This window comes from Canis aureus, chromosome 27 (genome assembly GCF_053574225.1).
Source record: "Canis aureus isolate CA01 chromosome 27, VMU_Caureus_v.1.0, whole genome shotgun sequence".
NCBI lineage: Eukaryota > Metazoa > Chordata > Mammalia > Carnivora > Canidae > Canis > Canis aureus.
Window position 1 is genome coordinate 12,292,469 of NC_135637.1, and position 20,993 is coordinate 12,313,461.

Genomic DNA, 20,993 nt, shown 5'->3' on the forward strand with positions numbered 1-20,993 from the left:
AATATTCTATAGCATATTTATGTCTGCTTTGCCTTATATCCTAGATATCACTTCAACACACATAAATAACATTTACATTTCTTAATAATTAAATAGTGTTCTGTGGTGGGCCAGAGTCCCAGAAGGTACACTCAGTTATGAGACTACAGAGCTATGGGCTGGAAAATGTTGGGCCACCCAGACACTAACAAGAGGAGGAAGCCATTTCCACCTGAGATGTGAAGGGATATGGGGAGGGAGAGAGCCTGGTGAGAGCAAAAGGACAACTGGACCAGGACTGTGGATATAAAAGGACCCAATCACTGTCAGAACAGCAATGAAGTAGGGAAGGAGCTGGGAAATAAATACCCCAAACTATCTCTGCTCCTGCCTTCTTATGGCCAAGCAGGGCCTCCCATTGGCCATATCCAACTGAAAGCCAGAGAGTGAGGGAGCCTGGGAGATAGAGTCCATAGAGGCTGGCCTCCTGGGACACTGAGCAGGGAATAGTCAGTGGGAGCAAAAAGGAGACTAATAAGCACATTATGAATAAGCTATCATTTAAGTAATCTCTGATGGGAGTTAGGCAAAGGGTGCCTGTCCCTCTTGTGCTATTCCTCTCCAGTTTGATTGGTCAGTGAGAGTTGGCATGTGGTTAAGACTGCAGCTCTTTGCTTTCTGGGAATCTGCTTTTCTACCCATTTTTGCCTCCCTGTAAGAGACAGGGCAAACTCAAGAGCCCCAGGCCTGATATGAGTGAACCTAGGTATCAGGCCTAGTTCTGCTACTTCACTACCGTTTGACCATTTCTCTCTCAGTGCCTTAGCCTGCAATTTGGGAATTTAGATCCCTGTCCCATCCATTGTGAGGCCGATAACAATGATAGCTAATAGATATAGTACATTTACCTAGAGCTTCACGTAAATTAACTCCTTTAATCCTTGCCATTTTGTACAATTATTAGCACCATTGTACATCTGAGCAGAATGAGGCACAAAGACATAAAATTAGTTGTTCAAGGTCACAGAACTTGTAAGTGGCAGAGCTGGAATTCATATCTAAAAAGTCAGGCTCCAGAGTCTTGCTTCTGACAATATATTATGCTAAATATTTATTTATAAGCATCCAACAATGAGTAGGTGCTTAATAATAGTAGTGGTTGACAGCAGTGTGTCAGGAGTTTTGCACGTAAGGAACTGGTAGTTTGGTCCTTATAGTCAGTGGCTCCAACCTCTGCATCTGGGAACTAACCATGGGCCTACTTCCAGGAGTACAACCTTGCAGGTGTCAGCCAGACACTGCCATTTCCCTTACTCTGCTCGGACAACGGTCTAATGCTTCCAGATAAATTTGGAGTCTCTAGTTGTCTTTCTCCCTGCCTGGCAGCTGCGGTGGGCAGTACAGAGCTACCGAAGGACATTTTCTTTTGTTTCAGCTTTGATGCTGGGGATTTCGCATATCATTATGTTCATGGCTAAGGACCTGCCATTATTTTCCCTGGGATTCTTACACAGTTCATGAATTTCCTAAAGGATCCAGCTTTCTGTCTGCTTCTTCTTTCAGGATAGGCTATCCTAAGCCACACTGCTTTCTCTGGGGTGGGGAGAGGGTGTCATCTTTTCCATTATAATTTTTAAAATACTCATCTTGGTAAGTGGAGCTTTGAGAATCAGGAATCAACCAGGAAACTGCTTAAGGTTTTTAAAAAATCTTAGTGTGTGTCGGGGGGGTGGGCAGAAAGTGTGCACGAAGAACATGGAAAACAGCTTTTCACTAAAATATTTAATATTTTAGTACTTTAGTTTTCAAATCCAAGGCTGATTGCTGAAAGAGTGTTTCCTGGTTTACCGTCTTTCATTAAGGACCACCCATAATATCATTTCCCAGCTAACTCTGTTTAGGGGGTAAACACTTAACTGCTTAATTCATTATTGCTGAGCTTGAGATGGTAACAGATGCCTTTGGAATATAAGCCCTCACATCTAATAAGGCACAGGCTCACGATGCGCTTGGAATATGGTAGGAAGAGACGGCTGAAATTTATTTTGTGAATAAAGCAATAAGCCACTAAGCAAAGCTAATATGTTTCGGCCCAGGCAGAAAGACAGGATCATTCAGTATTTATGTAGCAACCCTTTCCTCAGTGGGACTGCAAGTTCCTACCATTAAAATTGTCGGAATTCTTCAGAGACCCACTGCATTAAGTCATTTAAAAATATCACAGACTTAAAACAATCTGAATTATTGGATTTTCTCACTGCTCTTCGGTAAGCATGTTTGCTGTGGCAATTTCCTGCTCGGTCAAAGGTGCAGCCTATGTCAGTCAGGAGAGTAGAAAAGTTCCATGCAGAATTTTTATTCCAAAGCCCAGTAGTCTGTTAACAGCTGAAACAAAGTCAGACATAAATTTATTATTTTTCTTTTAACTTTTTCTTTTGACATAATTTCAAATTCCCAGAAATGTTGCAAGGAAAGTACAAAGAATTTCTGTGTACACTTCATCTAGTGTCCTCAAGTGTAACATTTTGCAACATTTGTTATCATTCTCTCTAGATAGATACAGATAAATATATGCATATTATTTTTGCCTGAACTGTTTGAGAGTTGGTTGTCTGTTCCTTTATCCCTAAATATTTCATTCACTGTGTTCTCTAAAAACAAGGGTGTTTTCTTATATGGCCACAGTACAATGATCAAAACCAGGAAATTGACATTGATACAATGCCATTGTCTAATCTATTGACTTTATTCTAAATTTGTCATTGGCTCTAATTAATGGAATCTATAGAAAAAGAAAATCCTGGATCATATGTTTTAATCAAGTGTCAAGTCTCTTTTGCTTCTTTAATCTGTAATAGTTCTTTCTGTATGTTTCATGTGAAATCGCATTTTTAGAGAACAGACTATTTGGTAGAATTCCTCCTCTATTTGGGTTTGTCTAACATTTCTTCACAATTAGATTCAGGTTATGTACTTTTGGCAGGAATATCACAGGAGTGATGTTGTGTCCTTCTCAGTAGTACCTCATATCAGGAGGTATACAATGTCAGTTTATTCCATGACTGCAAAGTCAGACATAAATTTAAAATAATCTTTCATCAAACCTTGGTTTGTTAAAAATTGCTTTGAAGGGTTTCACACTCATTCCAGATTTTCTATTACAGGTCTTTAAAAAACAAACTCAAAGACAAGGAGACTGCAGGCTTTACAGATGCTCAGGAGAAAATGTAGCCATTTAAAAAAAATTGCAATGTGATAGTTATGAAATTTCCCTAAATTCATTTTGCAGAATGAGAGCTGTAATTTAAACGTGAAGTTATCGAGAGTTGAGATAAACCACACATCACGTGCAATTTAATCTGGCAAGGAAACAGACCACTCAGAATTGCTAACTAGGCCTAATTCATTACATCTTGGTGAATGCTGTACTTTTGGTCTTACGAGTCTTTCAAATTGTGCATTAATATATTTACCCAGGCCTCATGGAAAATGTATGGGGATGGTAACAGAAATACTGTATCCTTGTTTAAATCACATTACATTTTTTAAACAGCTCAAGTGATTGCTCAGAAAGATCACACCTTCTTCTGAAGCATTTATGAAACAATTATTTACATTACATTAAAAACTTTAATTGCCTTGAAGCACGTGCTCTGAGACACAAATATTGGAAAATCATCAAAAATATCCATCACGATTCTCTCTCCTTTACAACTCTTCTAAACTTTATCTTTTTTACAACCTTCTGTATTGATCTATTGTCCCAGACCAAGAGTGATGTCAGAAGTCCAAGCCGGGTCATAAAAAGAGAATATAATTTCCATTTGCTGTCTATAAAAGCAAATCTTTTGACCAGAGAAAAAGGGGGGAAAAACATCCTTTTTTGGGGAGTGGGGAGGAGGGTGATGTGGGATTTGGCAGGGGACATGCCAGAGAGGGAGAGTGACCCCAGGGTCAGGAGTGGGGGTGGGGTGAGTGGATGGTGCTGGAAAGTTTTAGGGGGTCTGAGATCCTCCTAGAGGTGGGAGGTTGGGAGGGGACAGACAGGGCACCTCTAGCTTGCACAGAGGCAAAAAGAGGGAAGAATGTAAAGGAAGAAACTTAGTCATTCCTATTGTCCTGAGGGTCAGAAATTGCAGAAGACCATAACTTCCCTCTAGCTGGGCTAAGGATCCTCACCCAAAAGACAATTTCCCAAAAGACAATCATAATAAAGGAGCCTCATACTGCAAAGAACCTGGGGTCCCCAACTAGAAGGGCCTCCGAATAATAATGATGATAAGAGTATCAGAAAGCTCTGTAGTTGTTGAGAATCCAAAGCCCCCACAGCAGGGCTAGGGTCCCCTCAACAGATCATAACAATAAATGCTAACCCATTCTACGCAAGTAATAAAAGCCAACTCACTGCAGGGGTTAAAGTGTGCTGGAGATTTGACTAAGAATCCCCTCCAGTAATCATCATAATAGTAAGAGGGCCTCCCATTCTCAAGTGTGAGGAGCCCGTATAATTAGACTTCCAAATAATAGTAGTAAGAATTCCTATTGCAGAGGACCTGAAGCCCGCCCCCACCCCCTCGTTCCGCAAAGAACCCTGAACTCCGGCTAAGGAAGCGCTCCCCAGTAATAATCATAACAATATAATGACTCGGAAACTGCGCGCGGCAGTGGCGGTATTTCCCAGGACTCAGTGGCGCCCCCGGGCGGCCCCACCCCCCGCCCGGGGCAGGCTCCCACACGCCCGCCGGCCCTTGAGTCTACGCGGCCCTGTCTGCGAGCTGCTACCTTCCGATCCGAAGCTTAGGTGGCTGAGGAGCGGTGGCAGCCCGAGGCACGTGTTGTGTGTCCTTTGATTGCAAGAGAGAAAAAAAATGCATCTCAAACTATTAACTTTTTTTTAAGTATTCAGTGCCGGGGGTGAGGGGTAGACAGGTGCGAAGCAGGGGGTGTTGGCGCTCCGCTCGCTGGCCTCCCGCAGCCCCCCCTCCCAAACTTCCCTTTGCATTGATCAGCACGTTACGTCAGTATTGATAAGTTTGCAAAAAGCCAAAGTCAAGTGCAATCGCGCGGCACACCGACCCCGGACTTGGGGGGGAGATGCAGCGAGCGCTCCGCGGGCGCGGGAGCGGGCTGCAGGCAGGGCAGCGGCGGCGCCGTCGCCTTTCGAAGAGGCTGCCTCCCCCCCCCTCCCCTCCCGCCCCATCCCCGGCCGCCTCCCCCGGGCGGGCGCCGAGCTCCCCGCCCGGCGCGCTCCGCCCGCGCCCTCCGGGGGTCGGGGGGGGCGCACGGCTCCCGGGCCCGCGGCGGCGGCGCGGCGGCGCCGAGGGGCAGCGGGTGGCAGGAGGCCGGGGGGCGCCCGAGGGGCCCCGGGTGGCGGCGCTCAGGGCCCGGGCGGCCGGCGGCGGCCCCGGGGCTGGGGGGAGTCCAGCCCGGATATTGAGTGCAGCCATTGAGAAAAGCCAAACTCTTGTGTGTGTGCGTCTCGAATAGCCCCCAAGATGGCCGCCAATGTGGGATCGATGTTTCAATATTGGAAGCGATTTGATCTACGGCGACTCCAGGTTAGTGCGGGCAGCGCCGGCCGCGCGGCCGTGGGGAGCCCTGGGGCGCGCCCTGGGCGCATTGGGGAGGTACCCGGGAGGGTGGGCGGGCGCCCCGGGGCGGCGGGCGGCGGCTGCTGGGGCTCGCTGGGGCTCGGCTGCCCGCTGCCCATCGATAGGTATTAGGAATTGATCTCGCCGCTGCTCTTTGTTCGGTTCAATCATCGATTAGCCGCCGCGACCATGGAGAAGCGCTAGTGAGCCCTCGGCCCGGGGAGCGAGCCGGCGGGAGAACGCCCGAGCGAGGCGCGGGGAAGGCAGGGGCTGCGGTCCCGGGCAGGGGGCTGCCGGCGGGACCCCCGGCAGCCCCCCTTGCGCTGCACTTTGCACGCCTCCCAACTTCGCGGCGCCCGGGGAGGCCGCGGAGCGCGCCGCGTGCCTGTCCGCGCCCGGCTGGGGCTTGGGCGAGGGAGGGAGGGAGCTGTTGGGTAGGGAGGTGGAGGAGGAGGAGGAGGAGAAGGAGAAGGGAGGAGGAGGCTCCTGGGGTTGGCGTGGAGGCGGCTCCGCGCCCCGCCGGCCGCCGGCACCTCCGCTGCAGCCGCCTGCCTGGCTGCGCAGCCCGGACGCGCCGCCACCCAGGGGCAGCCACTGCTGCCGCCCCCGCCGCCGCCGCCGCCACCATCGCCGGACTGGCCGCCTGCGCCGGCAGACCTCTCCTCGGGCCGGGTTCTCGGGGTTCGTCTTTGCTTCCTGCCTTCCCCCCCGCCTTCTATCTTCTTTCCAAGTCCAAATAGGGACGGGTGGTGGAGATGGGCTCGGGGCGCGCGCAAGTTTGCGCTGCAGCCTCGGGGGCCGCGGAGAGCCGGGAGCTGCGCAGAGCAGGTGACTCCCGGCTCTCGGGCCCATGGGAACTTTTAAATGGGAGATTCCCTCGCTGTCTTCTGCCTCCTGCTTTCCCTCCCGCCACTCCTCTCTTTTCTCCTTTCTCTCTTCTCTTTCCCCAGGGCTACTCCCTCCCAAATACCAGCACTTTATTCCCCCCTCGACCTTTCTCTGGGAGTCTATATATCTCCCCCAGATTTGGGGGTGTTCTCTGCTAATCCCCAGGAGGTGGGACTGGGGGTGGAATCTCAGAGAACACCCGCTGGAGGTACAGCTGTCGGCTCTATACTTTCTGGGGTGCCCTAGGACGCTCCTGCCAAGTCCCCCCAAACCCTGGAGTCTTGCAAAGTCTCTCCAGGCAGTGGGAACGAGGGACAGTGAAGTGTTGCTGAGAACCAGTCGATTAGAACATCCTGCTTTGGCCTTGACATTCTCAGAAGAAGTGAGAGCATCAGTCTGGAGATAAAAAGGGACACACTTATTTCTTTTTTGAAAATCCTCCTGCAGATCTCCTTAAGTTTCTTCTGATAAGTGGTTCCTATACACCCCCTCCTCCTGGCCACTTCCCAGCCCCCTTCTTTCTAACCCCCACTCCACTCTCCCCCTCCCCCAGCCTTTGAGCTGGAGAGAAAATCGGGGCACTCAGGCATGCAGTTAATAACTGTGAGTGCCTTGCAATTCCAGGTCCTCACTCGAGTTGGGGCTACAGTTTGGTGGCCAGCTGAGGCGGGCCAGGCTGTGAGCTGTGCTTGCTGGTTTGAATGATGCTAAAGTGGCCTTTCTGGAAGAGTGGGGGTGTGTGTGGGAGGGAGGGAGAAGAGGGAGAGAGAAAGAGGGAGAGGGGGAGAGAGAGAAAGAGGGAGTTGGGCAGCCACATTGGGCTTGGCACGAAGGCCAATGGTAATCGTATTCCCTGCTAATGTTTGTAAATGAGACCGGGGCACGGCTGGGGGACAGCGTCTTTATTTATGATTGATGTTCTGTAACATAAGGAATGACAAGAACGTGGCAGACAAGAGGAGAGGAACCAGAAGGGCTGGCGAAAGCCCTTTGCAGGGTCCTATTGTTATTCTGGGCTGGAGAAAATTTCCGCGTCGAGATTTACAGCGCTGGTATTTGCTCCCGGTTGGCCAGAATGTCAGTTAACACAATTTTCATTAGATAACTCGTTTTCAATCCAGGGAGCTCGGGCTGCAGTGGGGAGGGGTGGGTAGAGCTGGGTCTGGGTGCTGAGGGGTGGGTGCGGCTCCCAGGGGACCGATTTCTGAGCTGGGGGTGGGGGTTTGAACCTTACTCGCTGCCTTCTCCAGCTCTGGGGTCTTTTGTGGAGCTGTTGAGGTCACCCAAATCTTGATTCCATTTGGACTCCCATTGATTTAGGAACCCTTTGTTAGGATTTTAGAAGATGCTGAGGTGGCTGAGATAGAAAAGCAGATTTGAACTGGAAACGATGAAGGGGGGGTGGAGAGTCTTGTTCAGGTGAGGGGGAAATGGGGCCAACACCCCCACTCCCACAGGGTGAGGGTGGTAGTATTTATTAAGAAAATGGCTGGTGTGTCTGGCACAAAAGGAGAAGGCTCTCAGGGAAAGGGGTAAGCTCATTTACATGGATATTAAGTGTGGGGGGGTGTCCCTGAGGGAGTTTGAAAGGCTGCTCACTTCTAGAGAGCAGAAAAATAAACGTGGCAGCTGTAGCCGCAGGCAAACCTTGAGACCCTTACATCTGCCACGGTCCCTCACCCTGAAATGTTCAGTGGCTCCCCTGCCCAACAGGCCTGCAGCTTCGCCCCATATTCTCACTGATGGCATTTTTGTTGGAAACGGATTATGAACCTAAGCACTTTTGCCCGGGATCATCTCTTGTACATAATACTAATGATTCCTACGCCACACTTTTATTTTCATTTTTTTCCCTTCCCACTTTCCTCTTATAGGGGAGATAACCAGAAAGGAAAACTTCTGCTGGCTTGTTCTGAGATCCCGGTAGGAGAGGCGGGCCCCCACCCCAGGCCCTGTGCAGGCCGAGAGCTTTGAGCCCACTCGTCACGCGGCCCAGCTGCCTGTGAGTGTGAGGAGGTGTGTGGCTTCAATTCTTGGTTGTTCAGGTTGAGTGGTTTCTCAAAGCCTGGTTGCTGAGTGTTAAAGTGGCCGAGGCAGCAAGGCGACCTGTGTCCCCAGGCCAGACCATGCTGCTGACGCCACCCCAATCCTGGCAAGAAAGGTGACCTTGTATCAGCCCAGCATACAGTCCTCCGGAAGTATATATTTTTTCAAATATGGAAGCAGTCCAGTTTATTCCTTCCAGCACCGTCTCTGAACACAGCAGGGCCATTTTCCTAGGATGGAAGTCAGTCAGCAAGTCTTAACGACTTGTGGCTGATGGTAAAGATGCTGTGACATGTAGTACCTTATTCCAGGACCCCCAAAACTGCTTCCCTCTTTCTTTTCTCCTTTTTTTTTTTCTGCTGCTAGCAGTCCAGGAAACTAGAAATAAAATTCCGTCCCAAAGATAATGCTGGGCATATTTCATTTGGTTATAAGATTGCTTTATGGTGAACGTTACTAATGCAGTATTTTTTTATGGCTTTTCTGTGTATAATCGTTGTAACTGGATTCATACCTTTATGATTTTCTGCTTTACTTTGCCACTGTTTTTTATGATGCTCCAGGTCTAGTCTCCTGTGCTGTCATTTTAATTCTTTTTTTTTTTTTTTTCTTTAAGAGAGCTAATCAACCTAATGGGAGTTGAGGGTGTCTCTTCGAAATGAGGGTGCCTAGTCCAAATTCACATCTGTGTGTATTGGGAGGAAAGAGGTTGGCTGGAGGGATTGCATAGTACAAGTTTTGGAGAAAGAGGCAAATTCTGCTTAGGGTTTGAGTATTCAGGGAGGAGGATGAACAGAGCAAGCAAGAAAGGCTAGACTTTTTTAAGGAGTTTGGAGAAACTTTCCAGGAAGATACGCATGGGAGATGGTGCTTGATGGAATGTTTTTGCCTGCTCAAAGTTTAGGAAAGAGCGTGGATGTGATTAAAATATTATAACCTTATGATATTCTGAAGTGCATAAATTTTACATATCAGCTACAGAGAGTTTAGACATCCATTAGAGCCTCTGACAGCTTGACTTATCTAAATGTGCTATCATTTAACAATGTGTCAAAATTCCTCTTTCTATAGATGACAGCAGTAAATAAGCTATCAGCCTTGTTGGCGGAATCCTAACTTTGGAAACTTCTCAGTAATAGAATTACTGCTGGGGTGGGGAGCATGAGCAGACCTGGCTTGCCATAGTCGGGGGCCATGAGAAAGGTTGGCATTAGACAAGAGTTGTGGATGGGTCCGAGGGGGGAGGACAAGGAGAGGTGGGAGGCACAGGGTTTGAGGGGAGATTTCTAACAGCAGCTCTGTAAATAAGACCAAGCAATTGAATGGCCCCTTGGACCCTTAGAGATCCAACCAGTGGATGACCCCATTCCATCTTCCCCTCCCATTTTTAGGAACCCACACCCTTTGGCCTTTTTTTTTTTTTTTTTTTTTTTTTCAGAAGGAGCTAGAAACAGGTGTTAGAGAATTTATTTAAAGAACCAAACAGTCTTTTCTAGGCATCCCAAAATTCTGATTTCTCAACTCGACAGAAATTGCTTCCCCAAGATGGGCTCTCTCATTGCTAGAAGAAAAACAAGCACTGTCTCATTTTTGGCCACTTTTGCTGTTGGAGGTCTTGATTTTTCTTTTATAAATACCTGAGTTCACTGTAGAAAGTTGAGAAACAGACAAGCTTGACCCAAAGAAGTAAATAAGCATCTCAGTGGGTCATTTCTGTTGAGAATGGTGGTATTTTGACTAGAGGGAGTAGCTTTTCTAGTGGTGGTGGTGGTGGTTTTTCCCTTCCCTTCCCTCCCTCCCTCCCTCCCTCCCTCCCTCCTTTCCTTCCTTCCTTCCTCTCCTCCTCCTCTTCCTCCTCCTCCTCCTCCTCCTCCTCTCTCCTGTTAAGAGGATTCTGTCTTTGAACTTGACATTATGTCATGATAACCTTTCTTCAGGCAGATGGGATAGTAAACACAAGAACCTTGGCTGGTGTTAAATTTGGTCCTGGATGTTGGTAGACATGGCTGCCCAGAAACTATGGTTTTCTCTGCTAGTTCCTGAAAGGGCTGAGTTTCTGGTGGCTTTGAGTTATCTAATTCAGGGTCCAAGCCTGGCAGAAGTTGAGTGTGGGAAGGAGACTAATGTGGTAGCTTGCCTTTGTTCCTGGTTTTGGAATTCAGGGTCCAGTTTGAATTTTTCTGTTTAGAGTGCTCTTTACTTGTGGCAGTGGTTTATATTGCAGATGTCAGGGAAGGTGGAGATAGTTGGCAGAGAGGAAAGGCCCCCCAACAGCTCTTGTCTGTATAGCTTCTGACACTCCTGGATGAACCATCCAACATCCCAAGTCTTCTGTTTCTTTCTTTCTTTTTTTTTTTTTTAAGTCTTCTGTTTCTTAATCCATCACAAAGGTCAGTTGTGCCCATCTGGTCTGCCGTATTGGGTCATTGTAAAGGTGAAAGAAGCTGACATACTTTGTGTGACAGTTAATGTATTGTCTTCTAATGACCTTGGGGCCCACTGGGGTGGTTAGGGGTGGGTGGGAGGTGGGGAGGGGTGGCTTTTGACCTTTTAGGCAGTTTTTGAGACAAGAAATTATGTCCAGGATGGAGTTCTTGGTTTCTGAGCCTTGATGAACCATTCACAGAAATGGCTCATAGTGTTTTCCAGGATGTAAATTAAAATCATAAGTCTTTTCCCTGGTTGCAAGGCTCCATTGGATCTGCCCCCCTATTATCTCTCTGGCTTAATCTCCAGCTTCTTTCCTCCTACTCACTCTGCTCCAGTCACAATGGCCTTCTTTTTGTCCCTCAAACACATTGAGTATATTCCTACCTCAGGGCCTTTGCACTTAGAGTTCCCTCCACCTGAGCCTGAGTGAGACTCTTTTACTCCAGATCCTCCCCTGGCTGGTTCCTTCATTTCATTCAGTCTCAGCCCAACTATCAACACCACTCAGCCTAAAGAGGGCTAAAGAAGTTTCTGTAACCTCTCATATTCTTTAATATGCAAATGTGCTTCTGTATCTTTAAGGAAAGTGTTTCCCCAAGGGTTTTGACCTCAGAACCTTCTGTAGACATTCTAGGAAACCATCTCAATCTGCCATTAGATGTGGCAAATGTTCTTTGAAAAGTCAGATAATGATATAATATAATATAGGCTTTGTGGGCCATATGGTCTCTAAGTCCTCCATTCTACCACTGTAGCATGAAAATAACCATAGACAGTGGGAATGAACAGGAATGGCTATATTCCAGTCAAACTTAACAAAAAACATGCAGAGGGCTAGGTTTGGCCTGAGGTCCATGGTTTGCTGACCCTGGTTTTATGTGATGGCTGTCATATAGGCTGTGGCATGACTGACATTTTTCACTTTTTAGTTAAGATAATTAAGGTGGATCAGAGTTAATTCCAAAAACTTGTTCTGCACTCTTTACCTCGAGAAAGAAGTATAAAGAGCCAGGAGGGTGAGAGGCCCCTGCCTGGCTTCTAATCCTGGCACCTACTAGCTGTGTGACATTGGATGGGTCACTTAACCTCCCTGAGCCTTGCTGTCCTTGTTTTTAAGTGGGACTAATAACAGGCTTCACTTTTTAGGTTGTTGTTGAAGATTAAAGCACTTTGAACATGAAGGTGCATAACATGGTCCTGTGCACACAGTTACTGTTGTGCAAGTGCCTTGCTGCTTAGTGTTGGTGGTATTTTTAGTTTGTAAGACAGGGGTGAAAAACCAAATAAACGGCAGTTCCTAGAACTTACTGGGCTTGCAAGCTGTTTCAGAAATTTCTGGGCAAGTTTTCTCTTCTTTCATATTTCACTGGGGATTCACTATATTAATACCTTACTAATCTTTTATGTAATATATTTGGGGAACTGTGACCACAGAGGTTGCAGACTAGGAGCTGTGTCTGTCCCACAGATGTGTCTGTTTAAATTAGTGCAATATTTAAAAACACTTTCATATAAATTGGCAGCATTTAAAACATGGGAGATGTTACCTATGAAATCCAGATGTCCAGTGTCTGTTACTAATCAAGAGCTCTGGCCACCCTGGAAAGGGAGTGAAGACCTGGGGAGGGCATGCCAAGCAGTGGGAACAGCCAGTGCAGAGGGCCTGGGTTGAAGGTCTGCAGTGGGTCAGGCTGGCTGTCGGGGTCAGGAGGCAGGTCACGAGGAAGGTAGATGCTGCTGGCTTCCTTCCTCTGAGTGCCTAGTGTCAGAACAGGCTGTACCTCCAGAAAAAAATGAAAGGCCCTTGACTAGCTTCATGAAGATACAGGATTAGGAGGGCACAGAGCCTGATGTCTCTGCTTCTCAGTAGCCCAAAGTGGGCGTGTAGCTGCCCCACCTTCCTTCCTTCCCAGTTTCTACTACCGCCCCCCCCCCCCCCCCCCCCCCCCCCCCCCCCCCCGCCACCTCTGCCATCCTCCAGTTCAGCCAAATGAAACAGCAATTCCAGGATACACATTTGTCATTAAGGAGAAAGAAAGAAAGAGAAAATCAATCCTTTGGCCTCTTTGGCCCGAGCTGGTCGTCTGCCCGAGATGCCTGGAGCCAAGCAGTGCTTAAGACTCTCCAAGCCGCCGTCGCTCAAACTGGATGGGGCGAATGGCTCCCCGGGAACCATTATGGTCGATTGACTTGTTCAGTCTGCTGTTTGGAACGTGGGTGCTGCGGACGAGGAGACCACAGGGGTCACCAGGGTGGCCCAGTTGGGAGCACATTTTCCCACCACTCAGAGGCCACTCTGCTGGAAGCATGTATTTGGGGTACCTGTTGTTATGAGCAGCCATGGGTCTGGGTATCTGAGGGGTGTAGAATCCAGCCTTGCATCCTCCTCCTCCCAGAGGCATTTAATGTGGACTCTGGAACCAGGTGGCCTGGGCTCAAGTCTCAGCTCTGCCACTTACCAGCTGTGTAACCTTGGGTAAGTCACTTAACTTCTCTGAGCCTTGGTTTTCTCATATGTAAAATGGCAATAGTAGTTGTATCACCACCTTAAAGATTGTCATGAGGATTAAGTGAATTAATGCATGGGAAATGCTGAGGTATCTGTGCCCAGCATGTAGAAGCTCCATATAATGTTAATAATTGCTGTTGTCCTTCACCCTACAAGTGTATAGTTATCCATTCATGGTATAATTAAGAATTATAACTAATAATTGTATAAATAATAATAATAAACCATAAATAACATAAATATCATAACCAGTAATTATATACTGGAGACGTCATGGTGAACAAAGACGGCAAAATGACAGCTCTCACCGAGCCCGTAGACGGTGAGGAAGGTAGATGCATGGGACAGACAGTGCATAGTCACACGCTGGGATTAAATTCTGAGACTCAGAGATTTCTTCTTGAAAGAAGTGACCCTTCAGCCGAGAGCTCAAGGACGAGGTCAGGTTAAAGCATGCCAGCAGAGAGAATAACATGTGCTAAGACCCTGAGGTAGGTGGAAGAATAGCGTGTGCAAGGAACTGTGGGAAGGCCTCGAGACTAGGTTGTATGAGGATTCTGACGGGGCTGGTGGATCCACCCCTATCCTTACTCTTGTCATATGTCAACTGGAGGGTAAGTGGGGGAGAGTAAATTAAGATATTGCTGAGCACATGTGAGGCTCAGAGTGAATGCTGTCAGTGGATTCTATTGTTAAACACCGTAAAGGCTTCGGGTATTGCTTTTATTTTTTTAATTCAATATTCAGCCCAATTCTTGATCTGTTGCAAAGTGCCCCCCTCCCGACCCCCATCTCTTGTTTCTGTCTTGTGATTATTCATAGGACAGCCAGGATTCAAATCCCAGCTCAGCTTCTTCCTAGCTGTGTGTCCTTGAGCAAGTTATTTCCTCTTTCTGAGACTAGTTTCCCCTCTGGAAGATGTGTGTGGTGATGTTACTTTATAGTGGCGCCACGAGAGTGCACCTTGCGGATTCCTGGCTATAGAAAGTAGGATCAGCCGGTGTCCCAGATACTGTTCTTGGAGATCTAGCCCCAGCCAGGGACTAAGTGCCGGTCTAAAGCAGACCTGTTCCTGAGACACACAGGACTTCTCTGCTGGCTCCAGACTCCTCAGCAGCCTAAGACACTTCCACCAACCAACCAACCTTCCTTCCTTCCTTCCTTCCTTCCTTCCTTCCTTCCTTCCTTCCTTCCTTCCTTCCCTCTCTTCTTCCCTCTGGCTCCTTTTTCCAGGCATGGGCATTGACCTGATGAATCTCTTTACCTTTCAATCCTGCCTCTGTGTCTGCTTCTTGGAGGACCACAGTCTCCATCAGGAAAGATGAAGTGAGATTTGGGTAAGGCACCCAGTACATAGGAGGTTCTATGTCTTGGGAGCGTGGGGAGCTGTCACTCTCAGCATTGCCTTTTCCCAATGGCCTGTTCTATTTGGCCCACAGGCCCTGCATGATTAGGTCCCCTCTTCCCTTTGTCATCCTGCCATCATCTCCTCCTCTCATCTCCAGCCACTCTCTCATTCCTTATTCAAGCCCCTCCAACCCCCTTACTGTTCTGTGAACATGTCAAGCACATTCCAACCTCAGAGCCTTTGCATGTGTTGTTTTCCTCTATATGGAAAACGCTTTCCCAGACATTCTCTGTAGTTCATTCAGCCCTCTGCTTAAATATCGCCTCTTCAGAGAGGTCCTCCCTAACCTCTGTTTCCAAAATAACCTTCCCCATCTCCTTAGCCCCATCTGCTTTATCTGATGTGATAATGTGTATTTATGTTACTCGTTTACTATCTGCCTCCCTCCCTGGGCATTCTCAGTTGTTTAAATGATTGAGTGGATGAATGCCACAGGAAGGGTGGGGTGGGGCAGCTGCTTTGATACGACCTTGGGGAGTGACCCTGGGGGACCCAGCTCCTTCTAGAACCCCAGCTCCTGCACCCATTGCCTAGCTCTTGAAAGTTGCCCACTCCTCGCCTGGGAATTAAGCACAGGCCTCAGGCCCAAGTGAATGAGGTTTTATCTTTAGCTCCATCAGTCTCGCTTTAGAAACTGGTGACCCCAATTCCAGCCTGGGAGGCGTCTCCCATCCTAATTAATAAATCCATTAATTAATTGCCGGCAGGCTGTGGACCATTAGCAGTAGTTTGGTGGCCTCAGTCACAGCTCAAAGCAGGTCCCTGCAGCCTGTAGGACAACTGGTATGGGGGGGTGGGGCATAAGACAGCCAGTTCATGTGTTTGGATCCAAAAGACATTGAGCTCCCAATGCCTGGTTCACAGGCCCTACTTGATCAGCCCAGCAGGCATCAAAAAGGGACCAAGGTTTCTGGGCCGTGACCCCAGAATTGAAGGAGGTTCCTTCTTAGCGTCTCCCAAAACCCCTACTTTATAATCAGGTGGAGAAGCTAGGGTTGAAGTCTCCCCTTTCCTTCTGTGGCCAAAGGACCCTGTCTGGGCCTCAGTTTTTCTGTTTAAAATGGAGCTTCCCTGTGTTGTCGAGACAGGTCATTTATTCTTTCACCTCATGCACATTTTGCCACACCTGTCATATCAGGGGCAGCATGAGGTATTGGGGGCACAGCAGTGGACAAAACAAGCCAAGTGCCTGCCCTCATAAATCTTCTACTTGATAATTGTTTGGAGGTAGAAGTACCAAAGGTCTGAGAAGTAAAGAGGGACAAGGCAGTGTAGACACTTAGCCTAGATCCAGGCACACTGTAAGCCTTTCTGAAATGGTGACTGTTATTAATAATTATCTTTATTAACAACAACAGTAACAATAATTATAATGTGAGGGCATTTCCTGTTGGATTTCAAGTGTCCTGAAAGCAGCCCCTGAAAGGACTTAAGCAGGGGCATGGGGCAGTCAGACCTCACTTTGGACACTGGCTTTACTGTTTCTTAATTGAGAGGCCCTGGGCAACTCCCTAGACTTTTCTCAACCTCAGTTTGCTCGTGTATAAAATGGGAATTAAATATAGCTTCTACTTCATGAGGGTTTAATGAAGTGACACATGAAAGCCCTTAGCACAGGGTCTAGAACATGGCCATTCCCAGGAAACAGCTATTATTACCTTTTTTTTTTTTTAATGTTAGCTATTATCAGCTACATTTCTCTTTTTTTTATTTTTTATTTTTTATTTATGATAGAGAGAGAGAGAGAGGCAGAGACACAGGCAGGGGGAGAAGCAGGCTCCATGCACTGGGAGCCTGACGTGGGATTCGATCCCGGGTCTCCAGGATCGTGCCCTGGGCCAAAGGCAGGCGCTAAACCGCTACGCCACCCAGGGATCCCCTACCTTTTATTATTATTGTTGTCATCCTTATTGTTTATTATTCACCTCCAGGGCCTCACTGGCCCGCAGCCAGGTGCACTACCTCCTTGTAGGGAAGCACTGGATAGGAAGTTAGGCCCCTTCAATTGCTGCTTGGCCAGCCTTAGCAAGGTCAGAGTTGGCTTTTGGCAGCCTTGGGCCTTCAGAAGGAAGGCCTGGCAGTTCTTTAACAAATATCTGTTGAATCTTTATTGCGTGCTAGACAGTATTCTGAGCCCTTAACAAACAGTATCTCGTTTAATTTTCACAAAAGCCCAGCGAGGGAAAACTATTATCCCATTTTAGAGTTGAGCAGACTGAGGCACAGAAAATTACGTCCAAGCTGCATTGCCAGGAAGCAGCAGAATCTGGACTCAAACCCAGGACCCAGGTCTTTTGGCCACCCGTATCCCTACTCTTGACCTGTTGCTGACCAGAGATGCCTCTTCCAGAGCCTACCCTTCCATTCCTGCCCCCTGCACCCTGGGGTTCCCCATCTGTAGTCACTATGCTTGTATTTTTTCCTTAAAAAAATAAAAAAAAAATATTTTATTTATTCATGAAAGACACACACACACAGAGGCAGAGAGACACAGGCAGAGGGAGAAGCAGGCTCCATGCAGGGAGCCCAATGCGGGACTCAATCCTGGGACTCCAAGATCATGCCCTGGGCCAAAGGCAGGCACCAAACCGCCGAGCCACCCAGGGATCCCCTAAAGATTTTTTTAAAACCTCTTGAAACACCTTACCATTGTCAACTCATGGAAGTGAATCCAGCCCCACAAGCCTGAAAGGCATGGGTGGGGTTGAGAGTGGGGATTTATTAATAACACCAGAAAGATTCCCCTTTCCTGCCCTGGAAAATGAGTGCCACATGGCCATCCATCGCAGGCCTGCCCGCTGGAGTGCAGAGCCGCATGGCGCGCCCTGTCGTCGGGCCTGCATTCCACAAGATGGAATTCTTGGCCCGGGCTGATAATAAGCAGGTATTGATTGCTGCCTTGGTCATTATCAAGATTTATTTAGTCAATATGGCCTCCCCGGTCAATAAATTGTGTCGTTGATAAAGAAGAAAGGGTATAGACTTGTAGGCTTTATTAAAAAAGTTTTTTAGATTTTTTTTTCTTTTAGCAGCTAAGGCCAGCCCGCATTTCCGTGACCATATCAGCCACATTCTGTGTTTCGTATTTGGCTCCACAAGCTCTTTCCTTTCCTGTGGTGCTTTCCCCTGTCACTCTGGTTTCTGGAAGTGAAGATTCAAGGCTGTGGCTGGGCCTGGGATGGGCCATGGGAAACAGATGTTCTCTCACTTTTCTGTCTGCCCTCCAACCCCCCTACCTCAGTGCAGGCTGAGGGTCCATTCCCTGATTGGTCAGTGCTCCACTTTGGCATTTTATGCTTACAACAACCTCTTGGAGTTCTGCTAGTGTTACTCTATTTTGCAGATGAGTAAACAGGCCCAGGGAGATCCAGTCACTTGTCTGAGATCACATAGGACTTGAATCCAGTCTGGCCTGTCTTTGTTGTGAACCTGATATCTATTCAGCAAACAGCAGATTTTTATTGAGCCTGTGCTGTGGGCTCAGGACAGTGCCAGGTGCTGAGTATAGAGGGGTAGGCTAAACAAATAAATGTGTGATTACAGAGATAGAACAGGGAAAAGAACTGACCAGATGCTAAAATCAAGATGAAGGAGGCACCTGTTTGTTTCAAGTGGTCATGGAAGGCCACACAGAGTAGGTGACATTTAGGCAGAGACCTGAACGATGAGCCAGTCAGGCAAAGTTGAGGCAGAAGAAACTCCTCAAAGGCCCTGAGGTAGAAATATCCTTGGCACATCTAGGAACTGAAGGAAGGCCAGTGCAGCTGGGATGAGGGAGACAAGGAAAGGATGGTATGGGAGAGGATGAGGTCAGAACAGGAAGGAGGCCCTTGTGGACCATAGTAGGGGGTTGGATTCATTTGGATTCTGTTCTCAGGGAGGCTGGAAGACATTGAAGGTTTGAAGCAGTGGAGAAACAGGATCCAGTGTGTGTTTGGTTCCTACTGGGTTCAGCCTGGCAAGGGATCATTGAGGGAAGGGAGGAGATGTTTGGAAAATAGATAAAAGAGTGTCTGTGACAAACCGATGTGTCATCTCTGTCCAGAGAGGTTCTTAGTGATGGGAAAGCTTTGGGCACACAAGTGTTTTGAAGACTAGCACCGTTCAGTGGTGGCAGGTGGAAGAGGTTTGCATGGGACATGCCTGATGCTTCCCAGCTGTGTATGGCAGCTGCTCCTTCTGCTGTGTAAGTGGCCAGGTGGTATGGGTTTTGGAGGTCTCTAAGTGGCAGGTACTCAGTGGACAAGAGGTGCTGTGTCCCCTTCCTTAGAAATAGAGTTGGTACAAGGGGGTCCAGGGCTTGAGATGTGGTATGAGAAGTGCTCTTCGCACACTGGCCTTGTGGATCTGGTTTCTAGTGTTTCCCAAGTGTCACTCATGAGGAAGAACCATGAACAGGTGAGGTGACCCGGACCACATGAGGCTGCTCTATCCAGCCATGTCTTAGGCTTTAAATATGGAGATGCTGTTGGGCAGAAGAGGGGTTGGATGTCTGCATGGGGGCTTATAGAGGATGTGGTCTGGAGAATAAAGAGGACTTTTCTCACTCTGGTTTTGTCCATTTTGTGAGCCCCATGTACTGGAAGTCTAGCAAGGACTGGGTAATCACCTCTCTACCATTCATCCAGCATTCTTTCATCTCTTCATTCATAAGCCCACACACCCATTTTTTTAATCCATCTACTTGGCAGTTCATACACCTGTCTTTCTCTTCTTATTGACTCCATCCATCCATCCATCCATCCATCCATTTGTCCACATCAACCCACCCATCCATCTATCTGTTCATCCATTTAGCCACCCCATAACCCATTATGCCCCAGTCACTTCTCCCTTAGACTTTGGTCTCCAGTTTGCTTCTCTGTACTGACTCTGGCCTCTCCCATTCTTTTTTGGCACACAGCAGCTAGTGAAATTATTAAAACCTGTTACGAATCATTTACAGTGGTTCCTCATTGCCTTTGGGACAAAAGGCCCCAGTGTAGCCTTCTAGGCTGAGCACTGCCAACCCTGCCCACCATTCTTGGTTTATAGCATTACAAGCCTTCTCTTTTCTTGTTGATCTTCTGTCTAGTTCTAACCACTGTTGAAAGTGAGATACTGAAGTTTTAATTTTTGTTAAATTATCTATTTTTCCCTTCATTTCCATCAATTTTGCTTTATGTGTTTTGGTGCTTTAATTAGTTGTACGTATGTTTTTAATTATTATATCTTCCTGACAAATGGACCCCTTTTGTCATTATAAATCTCTGTTTATCTCTAGTAGCATTTTTTTTGTTGTTTTAAAGTCTATTTTGTTTGATATCTGTATAGCCACTCCTACTTTCTTATGATTGCTGTTTGCATGATATATATTTTTTCATCCTTTAATTTTCAATCTGTGTCTCTGAATTTATTTTTTTATTTTTTTAAAGATTTTATTTATTTATTCATGAGACAGACACACACACACACACACACACACAGAGGCAGAGACACAGGCAGAGGGAGAAGCAGGCTCCATGCAGGGAGCCCAACTCGGGACTCAATCCCAGGTATCCAGGATCACACCCCAGGCTGCAGGCGGCGCTAAACCACTGCGTCACCGGGGCTGCCCATGTGTCTCTGAATTTAAAGAGTCTCCTGTAGGCAGCATGTAGTTGGATCTTGTGTTTTGTGTGTGTGTGTATGTGTGTGTGCACGTGTGCGTGTTTTATCCAGTCTGAAAAATCTGTTTCTTGATTGGATTTTTAATCCACTCATATTTAATATTATTAATGATAGTTAGATTTATGTCTACCATTTTGCTTTTTGTGTGTGTGTGTGTTTAAAGATTTTATTTATTTATTTGACAGAGAGAGCACAAGCAGTTAGAGGAAAAGGGAGAAGCAGGCTTCCTGCTAAGTGGGGAGCCGGATTCAGGGCTCCATCTCAGGACCCTGGGATCACACAGACACTTAACAGATTGAGCCACCCAGGCACCTCTGCTTTTTTTTTTTTTTATGTGTCTCTTGTCTTTTTTGTTTCTCTATTCCTCCTTTCTACTTTTTCTTGAATTCAGTGGATATTTTTTCATGTAACACCTTTAATTTAATTAATGATTTTTAAACTGTTTATTATTTGAGAGACAGAGATAGCGACAGAGTTGGAGAGAAGAGAGAAC

At 47.3% G+C, this 20,993-nt stretch overlaps 1 protein-coding gene across 11 annotated transcripts in view; it reads left to right on the forward strand.

The window, feature by feature from the left end:
- The window catches only part of CUX2 (cut like homeobox 2), a 283,562-nt gene that overhangs the window by 12,860 nt on the left and 249,709 nt on the right, over window positions 1–20,993 (forward strand). For 3 of the 11 annotated variants that reach the window (XM_077875619.1, XM_077875620.1, XM_077875624.1), the window contains exon 1: window positions 5,332–5,537. The exons of 1 other annotated variant lie outside the window; for it this stretch is intronic. In XM_077875619.1, the coding sequence (XP_077731745.1) occupies window positions 5,475–5,537 (63 nt within the window). In that variant the 5' untranslated portion in view covers window positions 5,332–5,474. Of the gene's footprint in view, window positions 1–5,328; window positions 5,538–6,229; window positions 6,252–8,332; window positions 8,475–20,993 lie in introns of those variants that run through there. 7 more of the 11 variants (XM_077875626.1, XM_077875629.1, XM_077875640.1 and 4 more) reach the window with 7 other exon arrangements.